Genomic DNA, 16,786 nt, shown 5'->3' with positions numbered 1-16,786 from the left:
TTTCCAATTATCTACAGTGTAGGACTTCTTTGGGGACTAAAGACCCGACCACACCTGAAAACACGAAGTATGAGCGTTGGATGTTTTCCTGTAGAAATGGAAGAAAAGCTTAATACCCGAACCAAAGAAATATTGTTTGGAACACAATATTTCTCCCAGATGGATTTCGTGAAAAGATAAAAGAAAATAAAAACACAGGCAGAATCAATATGTGATTTTGAACAGAATCTTGCTCTTTTTATTGAGAACAGTAGAAAATAAGTTTGTTGGAAATCGATGCTTACCGAATGGATGGTTGAATAGCAAGTGATTTGTGTTGAACAAAAAGAAAGTAAGGAAGTCCGAGAAAGCACAGACGACAGAACGCATACATGTATGTGTAGGTGAGCGGTAGTGCGAAGAAAAATAGTTACATAGAATGTCAGAAAGCCTGAGTTGCCAAAAGCCAAAAAGGGCATCTATGACACAGGACTTTGACATTAACATTACCGCCCACCTTGCAGTCTGACTGCAATGAAAGAAAAGTCAGAAATTATATGTCGTGTGCACTTTTGCGGATTACAATATAATATGAATGTAGCTGAAGTTATTGAAAGAAAAAATTGGAATGTTTGATGTAAATATATGTAGCTGAAAAGGAAAGTTTGTGTTTCGTCCATAGAAATAGGAATAAGAACAGATCAGTGCAAATTTTTCTTTGGAATTCAGAATGTTCAGTCTCAGAATAGAGGAGTATTATTTCAGAATAGAAATAATAATGTTTCAGAATAGAAACGAGTTACTTCAGAATAGAAGTAACTATAGTAAAAGCAGGACTGGAACTTCACTGAATGTGGTGCCGTGGAATATAATGTCCATGAAGGAGTGTTGAAAGCATCTGGAGTCGTCATTGCAATATGGATGGATGGCAGGAGTCTTCAAAGCGACGATCAGGACCAACGGATGACTGCTTTGGTAGATGCGGCAAGACAACGCCGGATTCTGGTTCTCTGGAGCGGGCGATGGATATAGCACGGGGTGGCTAGATTTGCTGGACATATGGCTCTAGTATACGTAGCAGGAACGAATATGACGGATTGTTATATATTGAGCATCAGAAAGAATATAACGGATTGTTATAGATTGGACATCAGAACGAATATAACGGATTGTTATAGCTTGGACATCAGAACGAATGAATAGTACTAAAAAGAAGTACTAGGTTTGGGCGGATATTACGACGAGTTTCGTGATGGGCCGGGTTATAGTTCCCGTTGGGTAACTACATCCACGACTCGTACACGTCCGTCTGAACCCATGTATACTTTTGAAATGCGCCCAAGGCGCCACACGTTCGATGGAAGATTGTCATCGGTGACGGCTACTACAGAATCGACGCTGACGTGGGGCTCGGAATTTTCGTTCTGCCATCGAGAACCGAAAGTTCTTTGAATAGCTTTAGGTTTTTCCCAACGAGTAAGGTAAGGTGCTGAATTTACACCTAGTTTTGCCAACTGGAAATCATGAACTTCCACGTCGGGAACTGAACTCTTGAAATCATCTGGATGAACTGGAAGTGGATTGGTGGATTTAGTGGATTTGAAAAGATCTTCACAACAATAATCGGAAGGAGATAGGAAACGTGAATCCTCTTTATGCGAAGAGATTTTGCAGAAATTTGAAACAATGTTGACTGACCTGGACGAAATATTGCCAATTGGACCTGTCAAGATCCATCCGAAGATAGTCTCTTGAGCAAGAAGAGAGCCACAAACCCCAGACATTGAATTTGAAAGCATCAGAGACGGTAGAACGTCGCTTCCAAAAAGCAAATCGACTTGAGTGCTCTTGAAGAAATGTGGATCAGCCAACGCTATATTAGGAAGATCTTTGAAGGACGATGTCGGGAGAGAATTGCTGAGAAGATTACCTGACAGCTTTGGAAGAACAAAAGCGGACATTGTCAACGCAAAATCGCGATCAAGTTTGGAAGAAAGAATGAAAGTGCACTGCTTACGTACACTGGCAGAATTGGAATTATTCAAACCTGAAATTTGTGCATTTGTGCGCTTGTATGGTAACTTAAGTTTATTGAATAAACGTTCTGTGATGAATGTGCCTTCAGAACCGGAATCAAACAAGCCACGGACTGAATAAGTAACTCCCTTATGTACAATTTGTACCATAGCTGTACCCAACAAAACTCCCTGAATGTTGGATGAAAAGTAGTTTTGCACATTCCCGGCTCCGCTGCTAGTGGACTGTATAGCTGAATGAGAGAAGGAAGCGGAGTTGGGATTGAGATTTGAAGCTATGTCGGACACAGTTGACGGTACGGAGGAAGCGAAATTGAATAGACTCTTGTGAAGAAGAGTATTGTGTCGCTTATTGCAAGTATAACAATTATGCTTGCTTGGACAATTCTTAAGGGAGTGTGTTTTCGAAAAACAGTTGAAACATAAACCTTGTCGTTTAATCTCAGAACTGCGAGCCTCAGGATTCATGCGTAGGAAATTTGGACATTTTCGAATAATGTGAACCTCATTCGGACACAAGGGACACTTTGGATCGGAGACTTTACTCTGAAACGAATTGAATATTTTTGACGGCTTAGATTTCCCGTCGGACGAACTTTCCTTATGACTGGAACCAGGAACACCTCTGCGCATCTCGGAAACAGACTCTAACGTACGGAATCTATTGGTCAGAAATGTGTCCAATTCCGCCCACCGTGGAATACTGGACTTATCAGAAAGAGTGTGTTCCCAAAGCGTGAGTGTGGAATCAGGAAGCCTGTTTGAACATAAGTAAACGAAAATCGGATCCCAACTCTCCACATCAATATCATAAGTCTTCAGAACGGAAATACAAGAGTTTATATCGCGCTGAAGGCGTTTCAAACCCTGAGAAGACTCGGAATGAACAATGGGCAAATTGAATAGAACTTTAAGCTGGCCATTAACGAGAACTCGCTTGTTTTCATAGCGATCGGAATGATTGGACCAAGCTTGAGAGAAACCGCTATTGGTTAGAGGGCTCTTCTGAACGATCTCTTTTGCTTCGCCTTCGGTCTTCTGAACTAAATGGAATAATTTTTCCACAGGACTGAGACGGGAATTATCTATGTACATAGCCGTGAACATGTCCCGGAATGTGGGCCATGTCATGTAATCCCCGGAAAAGACTTCAGTATCGCATGGCGGCAAGTTGAAAGAATAACTAGTGGGAAAGTTGGAGGAATGGGATTGAGGAGCTGGACTAGACTGGGCGGGAGATTGCTTAGGAGCGGCAGCTGCCTGCAGTTCGTCTGAAATTTCTGACAATTTGGCAATACACTTACAATAAGTTAGGTAAATGGTTTTGAACTTAGAGCGAATTGTATCAAGTTCAGAAGCTTGATCTTCGTCACCTGATTCTTCTTCGTCGTGGGCTTCTGAAACGTATTCTTTAACAAAAGTGTCATACTCTGATTTAATTCTAGTCCATAAGGACTTTATTTCATCGGTATGGAGCCGAATTAAGTGAATAGAGTTGACTGGAAGAATATTATTAGCAAGATCAGCATCAAATCCCACGAGGGTGTCAGCTAAGCGAATGAAAGAATCAAGCGACATTTTGAGAATAACTTCGAATCGAAAAAAGAATGAACAAAAACGAAAAGTATAAATGTGATAATGAAACCAAAGAACTCTGGAAAATGCGGTTTTTCTTTCAGCTTTAGAGAAAGCGGACAACTAAAACGGCAGAAATATATTAAAAAATCCTTGAAATTGTGGAAAAATCTAAATTCAAGAATTTGATAATAAATTAGACCTTTTACACAAGTATTTTTATGATAAATAAATACACTTGTACTCCAAAATCACACTTATGAAAAAATAATTATACGTTAAAAATTAAAATATTTTCAAAAACTTGAATAACGTTTCAAAAAATATTTTATCGTATCAATGCGAATGGAAAATTAAATAATTTTAATTGTTTTTGAATAGAAAATATCAAAAAATATGAAAAAATTCAAATAACTAAAGTTATTTGGGAAAGAAAAAATTGAATTCGAGACCCCAGTGTGAAAGTCGAATTTCAAAATATCAAAGTCGAATTTTGTCGATTTTGACAACCCTGTATTTTGATTGTGCTCTAAGAGTCGAAAATCGATGCGTAGAACCCTATTAGCATATGATCGTATAAGAGGGAATAGAAAACAAGTAACAACAACAAAAATACTGAAATATCACCAGCGGGAAGGAATACAATGAGAGAATAAAGAAAATATAAGAATTGTTGTTGTCACTTGTTGGTAAATAAGTGCTGTTTTACATTTAAGCGACTTGTCTTACGATTTTTTGTCTCCTCTTTGTGGTGGTTATTCTTGTTAGGCAGAGTTGCAAAACATAGTAAGAGAAATTGAAACAAAATTTAGTTTTGCAATGAATTTTGTGCATAAAAAATCATTTAAAGCATAAAATGATTATTTGTTATAAGCATTTTAAAATTTGTATAACATATTTTTATAAAATACCTTCTTTTTACATTAAGTATTTTTAACAAAATGTACACTTGGTACCATGTTACAAAAAAATGCAACCCTGTGTGTGAAATTTACGAAGATGAGCAAAGAGGAGACAAAAAATCGTAAGACAAGTCGCTTAAATGTAAAACAGCACTAACACACACGAAGTAATGCAGCGCGAATTTCGAATTTATGCGGGAATGAAGCACAAAAGGATGAGAAATAATGCAATTATGTTTTAATGAAGGAAAAGAGTAGAAAACTTCTCTTATGCAACAACAAATGCAATGAAATTTAATGAAATAAAGAGAAAATATTAATCTTTATTAAAATAACCTATGAATAGGAAATTTTAATAGAAAAAAAACACAATTGCACTTTTCTCTTAGAAAATAGAACGAAAGAACACTCTTCCACCGAAACCGCGTATTGAAAGAAATATGAAATGTTGTTTTGCCGACGGCAAATGCACTTTTTGTTTGTAGAAAAATTTGCACTTTTGAAATTGAACGAAAACACAAACTTACCTTAGTTTTGATGGATGAAATGATGGAAAAATTTTAGGATGTATAGGATGAAAATCCAAGCTGGAACAGTAATTTCGGGAGCTGGTTTTGTATACGGCTCGAATGGACCAAATGAAAACACCAAGTATGAGCGTTGGATGTTTTCCTGTAGAAATGGAAGAAAAGCTTAATACCCGAACCAAAGAAATATTGTTTGGAACACAATATTTCTCCCAGATGGATTTCGTGAAAAGATAAAAGAAAATAAAAACACAGGCAGAATCAATATGTGATTTTGAACAGAATCTTGCTCTTTTTATTGAGAACAGTAGAAAATAAGTTTGATGGAAATCGATGCTTACCGAATGGATGGTTGAATAGCAAGTGATTTGTGTTGAACAAAAAGAAAGTAAGAAAGTCCGAGAAAGCACAGACGACAGAACGCATACATGTATGTGTAGGTGAGCGGTAGTGCGAAGAAAAATAGTTACATAGAATGTCAGAAAGCCTGAGTTGCCAAAAGCCAAAAAGGGCATCTATGACACAGGACTTTGACATTAACAACACCTTTTTTTTAAATGTTATATCTCCAATACTACTGAACCGATTTCCATCAAATTTGCTGCAAAAGCTCAATGTTTGCCGTTGTTGTGTATATTTTATGAATTTCGGAGGAGGAAGTGCCCCACCTTCCCCACGCCTTTCGTTGAAGCGCTATATGTATAAGCCAAAATTTGTGTGTACCCTAGGTACAATTAATGAACATTTTTAGAAAATTTAAATAAAATAAATTTAAAATATTAAACAATTATCTTTATGTGTAAGCAACTTCCTATGATCTTAATATCCAGTATTGATTTAATATAATAAATAACTAGAGAAATAAGTATAAAATAAAATAATAAAACAAAAATTAAAAAATATTATTTTTAAAATTTTAAAAATATTTGAAATATTTTTTCACTAAATAAATTATTAAAAATATTTTTTTTAAATAAAAATATATTAAAAGTTTTTAAATGTACAACGAACATTTCATTAATTGAAAAAAGAAACAAAATTAATTTTAATCGTTTAGTTTTTAAATTTTAACTTTTTTAATTATAAGATCTATTAATATTTGTTTAAATTATTAAATTAATGAAAAATATATTTAATTATAATAGAATTATATTTATGCGCAAGCAAATACATTAGTTCCCTTTGCCGCCGACTCTGTTTCGATCAATAATTAATGAAAAAATATACTTAATTGTTTACTTGTTAAATAAACATATTTTTAGAAATTTTAAATAAAATAAATTTTAAATGTTAAAGAATTATCTTTATGCGTAAGCAAATTCTTACTCTCTCAATATCCAGTATTAAATTAAAGTAATAAATAAATAGAGAAATAAGTATAAAATAACAATATTATAATTAAAAATATCATTTTCAAAATTTTGAATATATTTAAAATATTTTCTCACTAATTTAATAATTAAAAATATTTTTGTACAAAAAATAAAAAAAGTGAGTAACAAATATTTTATGAATAAAAAAATTTGAAACAACATTAATTTTAAAAGTTTAATTTTTAAATTGATTTTTTTAATTACGAGATCTATTAATATTTTTTTATCATTTGAAATTATTAAATTAATAAAAAAATTATTTAATAGTTAAATACATATAGTTTTGGAATTTTTAAATAAAATAAATTTAAAATATAATAGAATATAATATAATAGAATCTTTATGCGCAAGCAAATTCATCAATTCCCTTTGCCGCCGACTCTGTATCAATAAACAATTAATGAAAAATATATTAACTGTTTAATTGTTATATAAATATATTTTTAGAAATAACGTAATAAATTTAAAATGTTAAAGAATTATTTTTATGCATAAGCAACTTCTACTGCTCTTAATATCAAGTATTTATTTAAAGTAATAAATAAACGGAGAAATCAGTATAAAATAAAATAATAAAATTAAAATTAAAAAATATTATTCTTAAAATTTTAAGGAATTTGAAATATTTTCTCACTAAATTCAGTATAACAAATATTTTTTGTAATAAAAATAAATTAAAATTTTTTAAATGTATTACGAATATTTCATTAATTAAAAAAAAATATAAATAAAATTTAGTTTAAAAGTTTAATTTTTAAATTTTATTTTTTTTTAATTATGTGTTCTATTAATATTTTTTTATTTATTATTTTTAATTATTAAATTAATGAAAAATATATATTTAATTGTTAAATACATATTTTTTTGGGAATTTAAAATTACATAAATTTAAAATATTGTGGAATTATCTTTAAGCGCAAGCAACTTCATCAGTTCCCTTTGCCGCCGACTCTGTATCGATAAACAGGTCAATTATTTTATTTATAATGTAATTATGATGAATTAAAATAAATTAAAAATATAAATCTATACTTATAAAAGAGTTCAGTAATGATGACTCACTGACTGACTGATTCATAATCAACGCCCAGGCTAAACGGCTTGAGCTAGAATCTTGAAATTTTGAGGGAGTGTCACTCTTGGTCCCAAGGTGTCAGATAAGGCTGGATTTTTGGAAATTCGAACTAGAACGGTACGAAAAGTACTAAAAGGTACTAAATATGGTACCCTTAGTATTAGGTATTAGAAAGGTGTACCAAAGGGTTTTTGGAAATTCGAACTATAAGTGTACGAAAAGTACTAAAATTTACTAAATTTAGTACCACTTGGTATTACGTGAACGGATAGAGCTAAAATCTTGAAATTTGGAATGAAAATCAAGGTTTAGAAGATGAGTTGATATAAGGAGGTGGTTTTAAAAATGTGTACTCATGTGTACGAATAGTACAAAATGGTACTAAATTTGGTACAATTTGTATTTGACCGATAAAGTTGGAATTCTGAAATTTGGAATTACTATTACTGTTGGAGTGTAGGTTTGAGATATGGAGGTAGTTTTCGAAATTCGTACATATGGGTACGAAAGGTACTAAATAATACCAAATAAGGTACAATTTGGATTTGTGGGAACGGATGGAGCTGGAATCCTGAAATTTAGAATTAGGATTACTGTCGGAGTGTAGGATAGAGGTAGGATGGAAATTCGTACTTTTGGGTACGAAAAGTACTAAATGGTACTTAATTTGGTACAATATGAATTTAAGTGGTCGGAAAGAGCTGTAATAGTGAAATTGGGAATTAAGATTACTATTGGAGTGTGGGATTGGGATACTTTTGGAAATGCGTTCTTATGGCAACGAAAAGTACTAAATTCGTACTTGTGGGTACAAAAAGTACTGAGTAGTACTAAATTTGGTACAATAGGGATTTGGGTGAACGGATCGAGCTGGAAACCTGAAATTTGGAATTGAGATTACAGTTGGAGTGTAGGATTGGGAAAGTTTCGGAAATACGTACTTATGTGTATGAAAAGTACTAAATTTGGTACAATGGGGACTTGGGTGAACCAGGCTTGAGGCCTGAAATAATGGTACTAAATATTGTAAAATATGGATTTGGGGTGAACGGATAGAAGTGGAATCCTGAAATTTGGAATTAATGTTGTTGTTATGTATTGTTGACCTGCTATATGGTAATTTATATTTGATGTATATTTCGGCTAAAGGTCAGTGAAAAGACGTTGTTTATGTTTAGTTTAAAATTTTTATTTTTATTCCAATATTTCGGTTGACTTCGTTAATTAATATTACTGTAGAAGTGTAGGATTCAGGTAGTTTTGGAAAGTCATACAATTTGGATTTGGTTGAATTAATAGAGCTGGAATCCTAAAATTCCAGGTAGTTTTGAAAAATCGTACTTATTGTTACGAAAAGTACTAAATTTGGTGCAATATGGATTTAGGTGAACGGATAGCGGTAGTATCCTGCAATTTGAAATTATGATTATTGTAGGCCTGTTGTATTGAGGAAGGAAAATTCGTACATATGGGTACGAAAGTTCTAAATTGTTCAAAATTTGTTACAATTTGGATTTGGTTTAACGGATAGGGCTGGAGTCGTGAAATTCGGAATTAAGATTACTGTTAAAGTGAAGGATTGAGGTAGTTTTTGAAGATCTTACATATGGGTACGAAGAATACGAAATGGTACTAAGATTGGTACAATTTGGATGAGTATTGGTGTGCAATGTTGGTCTCGCTGTTAATGTGTAAAGGTGATATACGAACAGTACTAAAATAAAAATAAATATTGATTAAAACTGGTATTAATGCAACAAAATTTTCAGTGTTCGCCATTTCCACATTATATATTGTTTATTTGTGTTTTATATCCTTTCCGCATACGAAGTAGCGGGCACTTTGCTAGAAAAGTTATAAAATATTATTTTCAAAAGTAAAAATAAATCTAAAACATTAAAGAAATTGAAAATTATTTTTTAATTAAAAAACAAAAAATAAAATTCAATATATTTTCAAAAATTAAATATAAACTATTAAAGAAATTTAAAATAATTAATAAATAGAATAATTAATTTAATAATAAAAATAAATATATTATTAATATTAAAAATTAATTAATGAATAATTATTAAAGAAATTTATAATAATTAATTTATCATTAAATAAATTATTTTAAATTTCTTTAATAACAAAAATAAATATTAAATATTAAAGAAACTTAAAAAATTTAATAAATAAAATAATTAATTTAATAATAAAAATAAAATATATTATTAATATTAAAAATTAACTAATGAAAAATTATTAAAGAAATTTAAAACAATTAATAAATAAAATAATTAATTTAATGATAACAAGTAAGAACGACATTAAGTTCGGCCGGGCCGAACTTGTTATACCCTCCACCACAAGTTGTATGAAGTAAAATGGAAGAAATAGTTTCCTTTCGTGTATGAAGAAGACTTAATACTAAATTTCAACAATTTCGGTAAAACAATGTGAGGCACCGTTCTATGGGGGCTATTTCAAAACGTCGATCTATACCGACAAATTTCTGACGGAAAGTTTTTAGGCTCAAAGAAGACTAACTACCAAATGTCCTATATTTCGGTAAGAGAAAGTGGCTAAAACTTAAAAAATACCGAAAATCAAGAAGTACGCTTCTATGGGGATATAGGAAGACGTGGACCTATACTGATAATACACTTCTGGAATATTTTATAACTCTTGGAAGACGAATAACGAATTTCAGCCATTTCGGTTGGATATTGACGTCACAATCTTCAGTATTACAATCGGGAAGTACCGTTCAATAGGGCGAAACGTGGACCTATACCGACGAATTTTAGTCAGAAATGGGGCAATATGAAAGCGTGGACCTGTACAGACATATTTTTGGCGAACAGTTTTGTGGTGTGGAAGGTGTGGACCGTTACCGACAAAATTCTGTGGGAAAGTTTTATACCCCTAAAGAAGACTACGTTCCAAATTTCAGCCATTTTTTTAGGATAATGAAGCTAAAACCTTAAAAATACCGAAAATCGAGAGGTACCGTTCTATGGGGGCTATATCAAAACGTGGACCGATATATCCCATTTTCAATACCAACCATCATGCAAGCAATAAAAACTTCTGTACCAAAGTTTGACTCTCTATCTTTAAAATTGCGAAATAATGAAGCTAAAACCTTCAAAATACCGAAAATCGGGAGGTACCGTTCTATGGGGGCTATATAAAGGTGTGGACCGATACCGACAAAATTCTGGGGGAAAGTTTTATACCCCTAACGAAGACTACGTACCAAATTTCAGCCATTTTTGTAGGATAATGAAGCTAAAACCTTAAAAATATCGAAAATCGGGAGGTACCGTTCTATGGGGGCTATATGAAGGTGTGGACGATACCGACAAAATTCTGGAGGAAAGTTTTATACCTCTAAAGAAGACTACGTACCAAATTTCAGCCATTTTGGTAGGATCATAAAGCTAAAACCTTCAAATACCGAAAATCGGGAGGTACCGTTCTATGGGGGCTATATGAAGGTGTGGACCGATACCGAAAAAATTCTGGGGAAAAGTTTTATAGCCCTAAAGAAGACTACGTACCAAATTTCAGCCATTTTGGTAGGATAATGAAGCTAAAACCTTAAAAATACCGAAAATCGGGAGGTACTGTTCTATGGGGGCTATATCAAAACGTGGACCGATATATCCCATTTTCAATACCAACCATCCTGCAAGTAATAAAAACTTCTGTACCAAAGTTTAACTCTCTATCGTTACAATTGCGAGATAATGAAGCTAAAACCTTCAAAATACCGAAAATCGGGAGGTACCGTTCTATGGGGGCTATATGAAGGTGTGGACCGATACCGACAAAATTCTAGGGGAAAGTTTTATATCCCTAAAGAAGACTACGTAGCAAATTTCAGCCAGTTTGGTAGGATAATAAAGCTAAAACCTTCAAAATACCGAAAATCTGGAGGTACCGTTCTATGGGGGCTATATGAAGGTGTGGACCGATACCGACAAAATGAAGCCATTTTCAATACCAACCATCCTGCAAGTAATAAAAACTTCTGTACCAAATTTTGACTCTCTATCTTTAAAATTGCGAGCTGTATCTTGATTTGAACAGACAGACGGACATGGTCAAATCGACATAGAATTTTATGCTGATCAACAATATATATATACTTTATAGGGTCTCCGACGAATATTTCGATGTGTTACAAACGTAATGACAAATTTAATTATACCCTCCATATGGTGGAGGGTATAACAAAAATAAATATATTTTTAGTATTAAAAAAATTAATAAATAAAAAAATTAAAATAAAATCATAAAATAAATTATTTCATTTAAATAAAGCATTTTTAAAATTATTGATAAAAAAATTTATTTAGAATAAATGAAATAATTTATCGTAAAATCCCCTTAACGTTTTCAATTTATTTAAATATTACAAATTAATTTAATTTTTTTTCTATTTAATGTTAATTTACTAAAAATTTTAGCTAATAATTTAAAATTATTAAAATAAGGAAAATAAATATTAAAAATTTCTTTAACATTTTAAATTTATTTGAAATTCTTTAAATTTATTTTAAATTTTTAAAATTTAGCTAAATTTTGTATTTAAATAACATGATTTATAATATTGTGTTTATTACTCCATTAAAAAGTTTTATTGCATTTGCATAACTTGTGTAGTGAACATATGTATGTAAACAACCCTCTTAAAACAACAACAACTAAAACAATTTCTCCACTACTTTTACTCATGTTACGATTTTCTATTTCTTCCTAAGGTACGTTAAGGTAAGGTAATGTTCACTGACATTCACTTTCTGTCATTGGTTAGCTAATAAAGATCTCTTAGTAAGTAAATGGCAGTGGATGGATATACAATTTCCATTGGTTTGGACAAATATCAGCATATGTGTAAAGATGAGCGGTGGTTTAATGCATTGTGACGTCATGTCATGGCGAGTGTATGCGTGTGTGTGTGTGTGATAATCTTAGATGTTATAAGGTTTAAAACTTTTTTATTTTTATTTAATTTCTATTACAAATCACATCACATAACAGCTATTAAATTAACAACTATGTCGCTCAAAAGCCAACTTTAATTATGGAGAGATTTATGAGGGGGTTTCAATGTGTGTGTGTGTGTGTTGAATTGATTTAATGGAAAGTAATTATGAAATTAGATACAAAATGCACTCAATTGTGAAAATTTTTCGTACAAAAGACTTGGGCCACGAACTTGAAATAATTTTCAACAAAAGACCAGCAGACACAACCATTAAATTGTTTAATAATCATGACAAAAGACTTAAGACACGAACTCTGAACTTGAATTAAAACTTCAAACAAAAGACTTAAGACACAAACATAAAAGAGAGCGAAAATTAATACACAAAGACTTGGGAAACAAGCGGTTTGGGGCACAATCAACAAACAAAAGACTTAAGACACATACATGCAACCCCGAAAAAAGACTTTAGAAATGTACTTCTTTTTCAATGTTATTGAAAAGAAAATACCTGCATGTAACAGGTGAAAGATTTTTCATGAGGAAAAAAATTAATATTCCCTGTAACCACCAACTGAACTAATTTGCATTTGTTGTTGGATTTCCCTTTCAATAGTTAAACTAATTTAATATGTTGGCAACGTTTTCTGTGAGCAACACAAATTAATCCAACACAGTTGTGGTGTGACAACATCAAGTCATAAATAAATATTCTTAGCAAAAAACTTTTTGGCCCAGTATGGCAAATTCAGCTATTTATGGTTATTCCTTTTTGTGTAGTTGGCAAATGCCATGCATTTAATCTAAGCCATCAATCTGCTGTGTGTCTTTGATTTGCTTACTCACCATAAAAAGTTGGAAAGTTTTTCTTATTGTGCCAAATGTGAGATGAATTATAAATCAATGGCGAACGAACAAGCTCAATCATTTAGGTATTTACAATTTATTCACTTAAATTATAATACATTTTTGTGTGTGTGTTGTCGTTGTTTATAAAAAAATAAATTAAATGCAGCACTTAAGTTAAGTTAAGAAGGATAGTTAAAAAAGATGAATGATATTTTGTTGGGGATGGTGGTGCGGGGATGGTAATGGGTTCGAATGCTTAATGGCCATATGAGTTACCACTGCCAGGGGGCAAATATTGGGCATTGGGTGTACCTTGTGAAGAGCCATCATGATGAGGTGGTAAATAATTTGCCTCAGGTTGTTGTTGGCCGACATCACCGCCTGATTGCTGATAGCTGTTATCATGATATTCCAAGGTGGCTCCTGAGGGTACGGGATAATCATAACCACTGGCCTCCACCTGGCCGCCAGCATTAGAGGGTGGCAAATATTGTTGATTGGGTGTGTGCGACTCTACTCCATTTGATGAGCCCTCAAATTTGGCTCCCAAAAATGTGGAAGGCTTGAAGGGCACCTTGCTGTAGGAGGGTGACTTGAAACCAGAATCAATGATATTGGTGTGCAAAACATTGGGTTTGTTGGATGTGAAACTGAAGTGACCCAAACCCTTGTGGCCGGCAGCATAAACTGGGCCATCATCCACAGATGCTCCTTGGCTGTGATAGTTGGGGGTATATGTGGCACTTACTGTTGAAATTGGTACACCATAGCTGGTGGATGGCAAGGCTGGGGGTGGCAAATATGTGGCTTCAGGAGCTTGATAGTGATAACCAGAATCTCCAGCGGAAACACCGGAATCTTGAGTGGTACTCAAAATGTAATGATGTTCTTGGTTTCCATTGTGTACATGGTCGGAGTGGTGGTCTTCATGACCCGAGAATCCAGCGGCAGAACCAGCAAAGTTGGACACAGAATGACCAGCGCCGGAAGATGAAAATCCTCCATGACCAGAAGAAATACCATGACCAGAAGATATACCATGACCAGCACCAGAAGAACCTGAAAATACACCATGACCAGCAGCTGAGGCTCCTGAGGTAGAGCTGAATACACCTCCATGACCAGCGGCAGATGACAAAGAACCGCCAATACCCTTGGAATAATGATAACCACTTGCCAAACCGGAACCAGCACCAATATGGCCAGCACTCAGCGAGTAGCTGGGACCAGCAGAAATAACTTTGGGACCCAAGGAACCACTAGAAGCAAAACCATGACCACCACTCAAGGAATGGACCGCTCCATGACCTCCGCTACCTGCTCCAGCATGACCAATAACATAGGTGGGACCATGACTCTTAATGGCATGGCCAAATCCATGACCAAAACTGGAACCATGACCAACAGACGAACTGCTAAAGGAGGGACCAGAAGCATAGCTACCGGGATAAGAAGCACCAGCACCACCAGCAAAACCATGGCTAACGCCCACAAATTTAACACCGCTTCCCAAACCAGAATGATGGCCACCGGAATGGTAACCATGGCGATGATGATGACCGGAAGATACGGAAGCAGCAATTGCCGGACCACTATAAGAATCATAAACACTGGCTACAGGGCTGGGTGGCAAATATTTATAAGAGGGTCCATGATAGCTGCCATGATTGCCCACCAAAAATGAGGCATCTCTCTTGGGTTTAGAATCACTGCTTTTATCCGAGGCCTGATCAGGGGACTTTTTCTCCAATTTCTTCTCACTGACATCGGCATAAGCCACAGCCACCAATAATAAAGTCAAACACTAAAAAGACAAGACAAAATAAAAACAATCATCAAAAAAATATTTTTTTTTTTTGAAACATTTTCCCAACTTACAAATATCTTCATGGTATCCTTTGTTCCGCCTATTCGTAATCCTTCTCAATTCAAAAGCAACCCACCGCTGTAATCCACAAGTGCTTGGTTGCAATGGCAAAAGGTTTGTGTTTATGCTCATCACGGTGTGACAGACTTTTATAGCTGAAATCAAAACCCTACTCAGTTTCTTTCTCACCAGAAAAGCAAGAGACAACCAAACAGAAGCCACATTTGCCTCTGCTGCTCTTTTGCATGACAACTTTACGATGGCCAAGGCGAGTATACGATGTCCCATTGTGTGTTGATACCATAACACCATGGTATGGTCTAATCTTTACTGCCACCGCTAAGTTAAACATCGACCTCTCTTTGGCGCGTGTCATATTAAAGCTCATTAGCTTAGCTCTCTTGTGGCAGCTTGGCATATTGTTGATTGAAATGGAAATTTAACAGAAATAGTGAACAATTTTTTTTAATTTGCTTGTTAACTTACAATATTAACAACAACAGCAACAATTGTGCGTGGCCATCTGCAATGTTTTCCAATTGCTCTTCTTCTTTTCCACTATTGGTTCCTTATTGCTGGTGAGGAGGAAAAGCAACAGTTTTCACATGCAAGGAAGATATATTAAGCTGTCTCTTAGGAGGCCAATGGATAATGAATTTGGCAATAATATGACCACTGGTAGACAGTGGAACCTTTTCAGTCAACTAAAACACATTCAAGGAAAGAAGTATTGGAAGAAAATACAAGAGCAAAACTTCAAAATTTATGTTGGTTTATAATTAGCAGAAAGTCCCACTGCTCTTTCTTTTCAAAACACAAAAAAACTTTAAAAATCTTCTTTTCTTATTTTATTCATGTGAGAACCGAAGTTTTTTTCCTCTGACATTTAAAACCAAATTATTCACCCCACCACTCATTGTAAACATATTAACACAGCTGCCAAATTTGTTTATTTTTCTTGTGGCAAATTGGTTTTAATCGCTTTTTTGGGTCTACGCGTCTTTGTCTGTCTCTTTGTCTACCACATGCATATTCACTTTTATTACACAATTCACAAGGTCATCACCAGCTACACATTGGTGCTTTGCAAATGGGAATTTTTTGTTTGTTTGGTGTTTGTTTTGAAGTTTCGTCGACTTCTTCTTCTTCTCGTTGAATATAAACGAAAAACGCTTCAAAAGACTTAATTACCATAACAACGTTTGGGTATTAACATAGAATTATTCCTTTGTGGCAATTAAATGTGGTAAAATAATGTCTTTGACCTCACGCAATAAATAAGCAAAAACAAAGAGGTAACAAAATAAAACCATAAATAATGAGATATATAACAGAATTCTTTTGTAATATACAAGAAAACTATTTTGAAAACAGAAAATGCCACACAACCATTTTTTCTATAGAAAACAAGAATTTAAGCAATTTTATTTATAGTGAACGGAAGTTCTGAAACCTCATCCTAAAGAAAACCAAAACTCATATAATTATTCTGTGGAAAACAATAATTCAGCGAAGGCTTTTTATAGAAAAACAATTTCAAGAGAAAATTCAAATCAATTAATTAATTTCTCAAGAAAATGTGCAATTCAGCAAACTTTTTCCCTTGAAAAAGTTTATTCAG

At 33.6% G+C, this 16,786-nt stretch overlaps 2 protein-coding genes across 2 annotated transcripts; both read right to left on the bottom strand.

Annotated features, from left to right (window-relative positions):
• Positions 1-1,241: 1,241 nt before the first annotated feature.
• On the bottom strand, positions 1,242-3,442 carry LOC141396979 (uncharacterized). Its single transcript, XM_073972727.1, has 3 exons — positions 3,346-3,442; positions 1,997-3,295; positions 1,242-1,549 (listed from the first exon to the last, which is right to left on the bottom strand). Exons 1-3 carry the CDS (start codon positions 3,440-3,442, stop codon positions 1,242-1,244), a joined length of 1,704 nt encoding a protein of 567 aa, XP_073828828.1.
• A 9,934-nt stretch (positions 3,443-13,376) lies between these two features.
• Positions 13,377-15,305, bottom strand: LOC141400003 (uncharacterized). The gene is made up of 2 exons (XM_073979400.1): positions 15,177-15,305; positions 13,377-15,102 (listed from the first exon to the last, which is right to left on the bottom strand). The coding sequence occupies exons 1-2, from the start codon at positions 15,186-15,188 to the stop codon at positions 13,555-13,557; spliced, it is 1,560 nt and encodes a 519-aa protein (XP_073835501.1). The 5' UTR covers positions 15,189-15,305; the 3' UTR covers positions 13,377-13,554.
• Positions 15,306-16,786: the final 1,481 nt, after the last annotated feature.

Source organism: Musca autumnalis, unplaced genomic scaffold (assembly GCF_047663935.1).
Source record: "Musca autumnalis isolate F117 unplaced genomic scaffold, ASM4766393v1 scaffold_3, whole genome shotgun sequence".
Classification (NCBI taxonomy): domain Eukaryota; kingdom Metazoa; phylum Arthropoda; class Insecta; order Diptera; family Muscidae; genus Musca; species Musca autumnalis.
The sequence above is the reverse complement of the archived record's forward strand: the minus strand, read 5'-3'. Positions and strand labels throughout refer to the sequence as shown.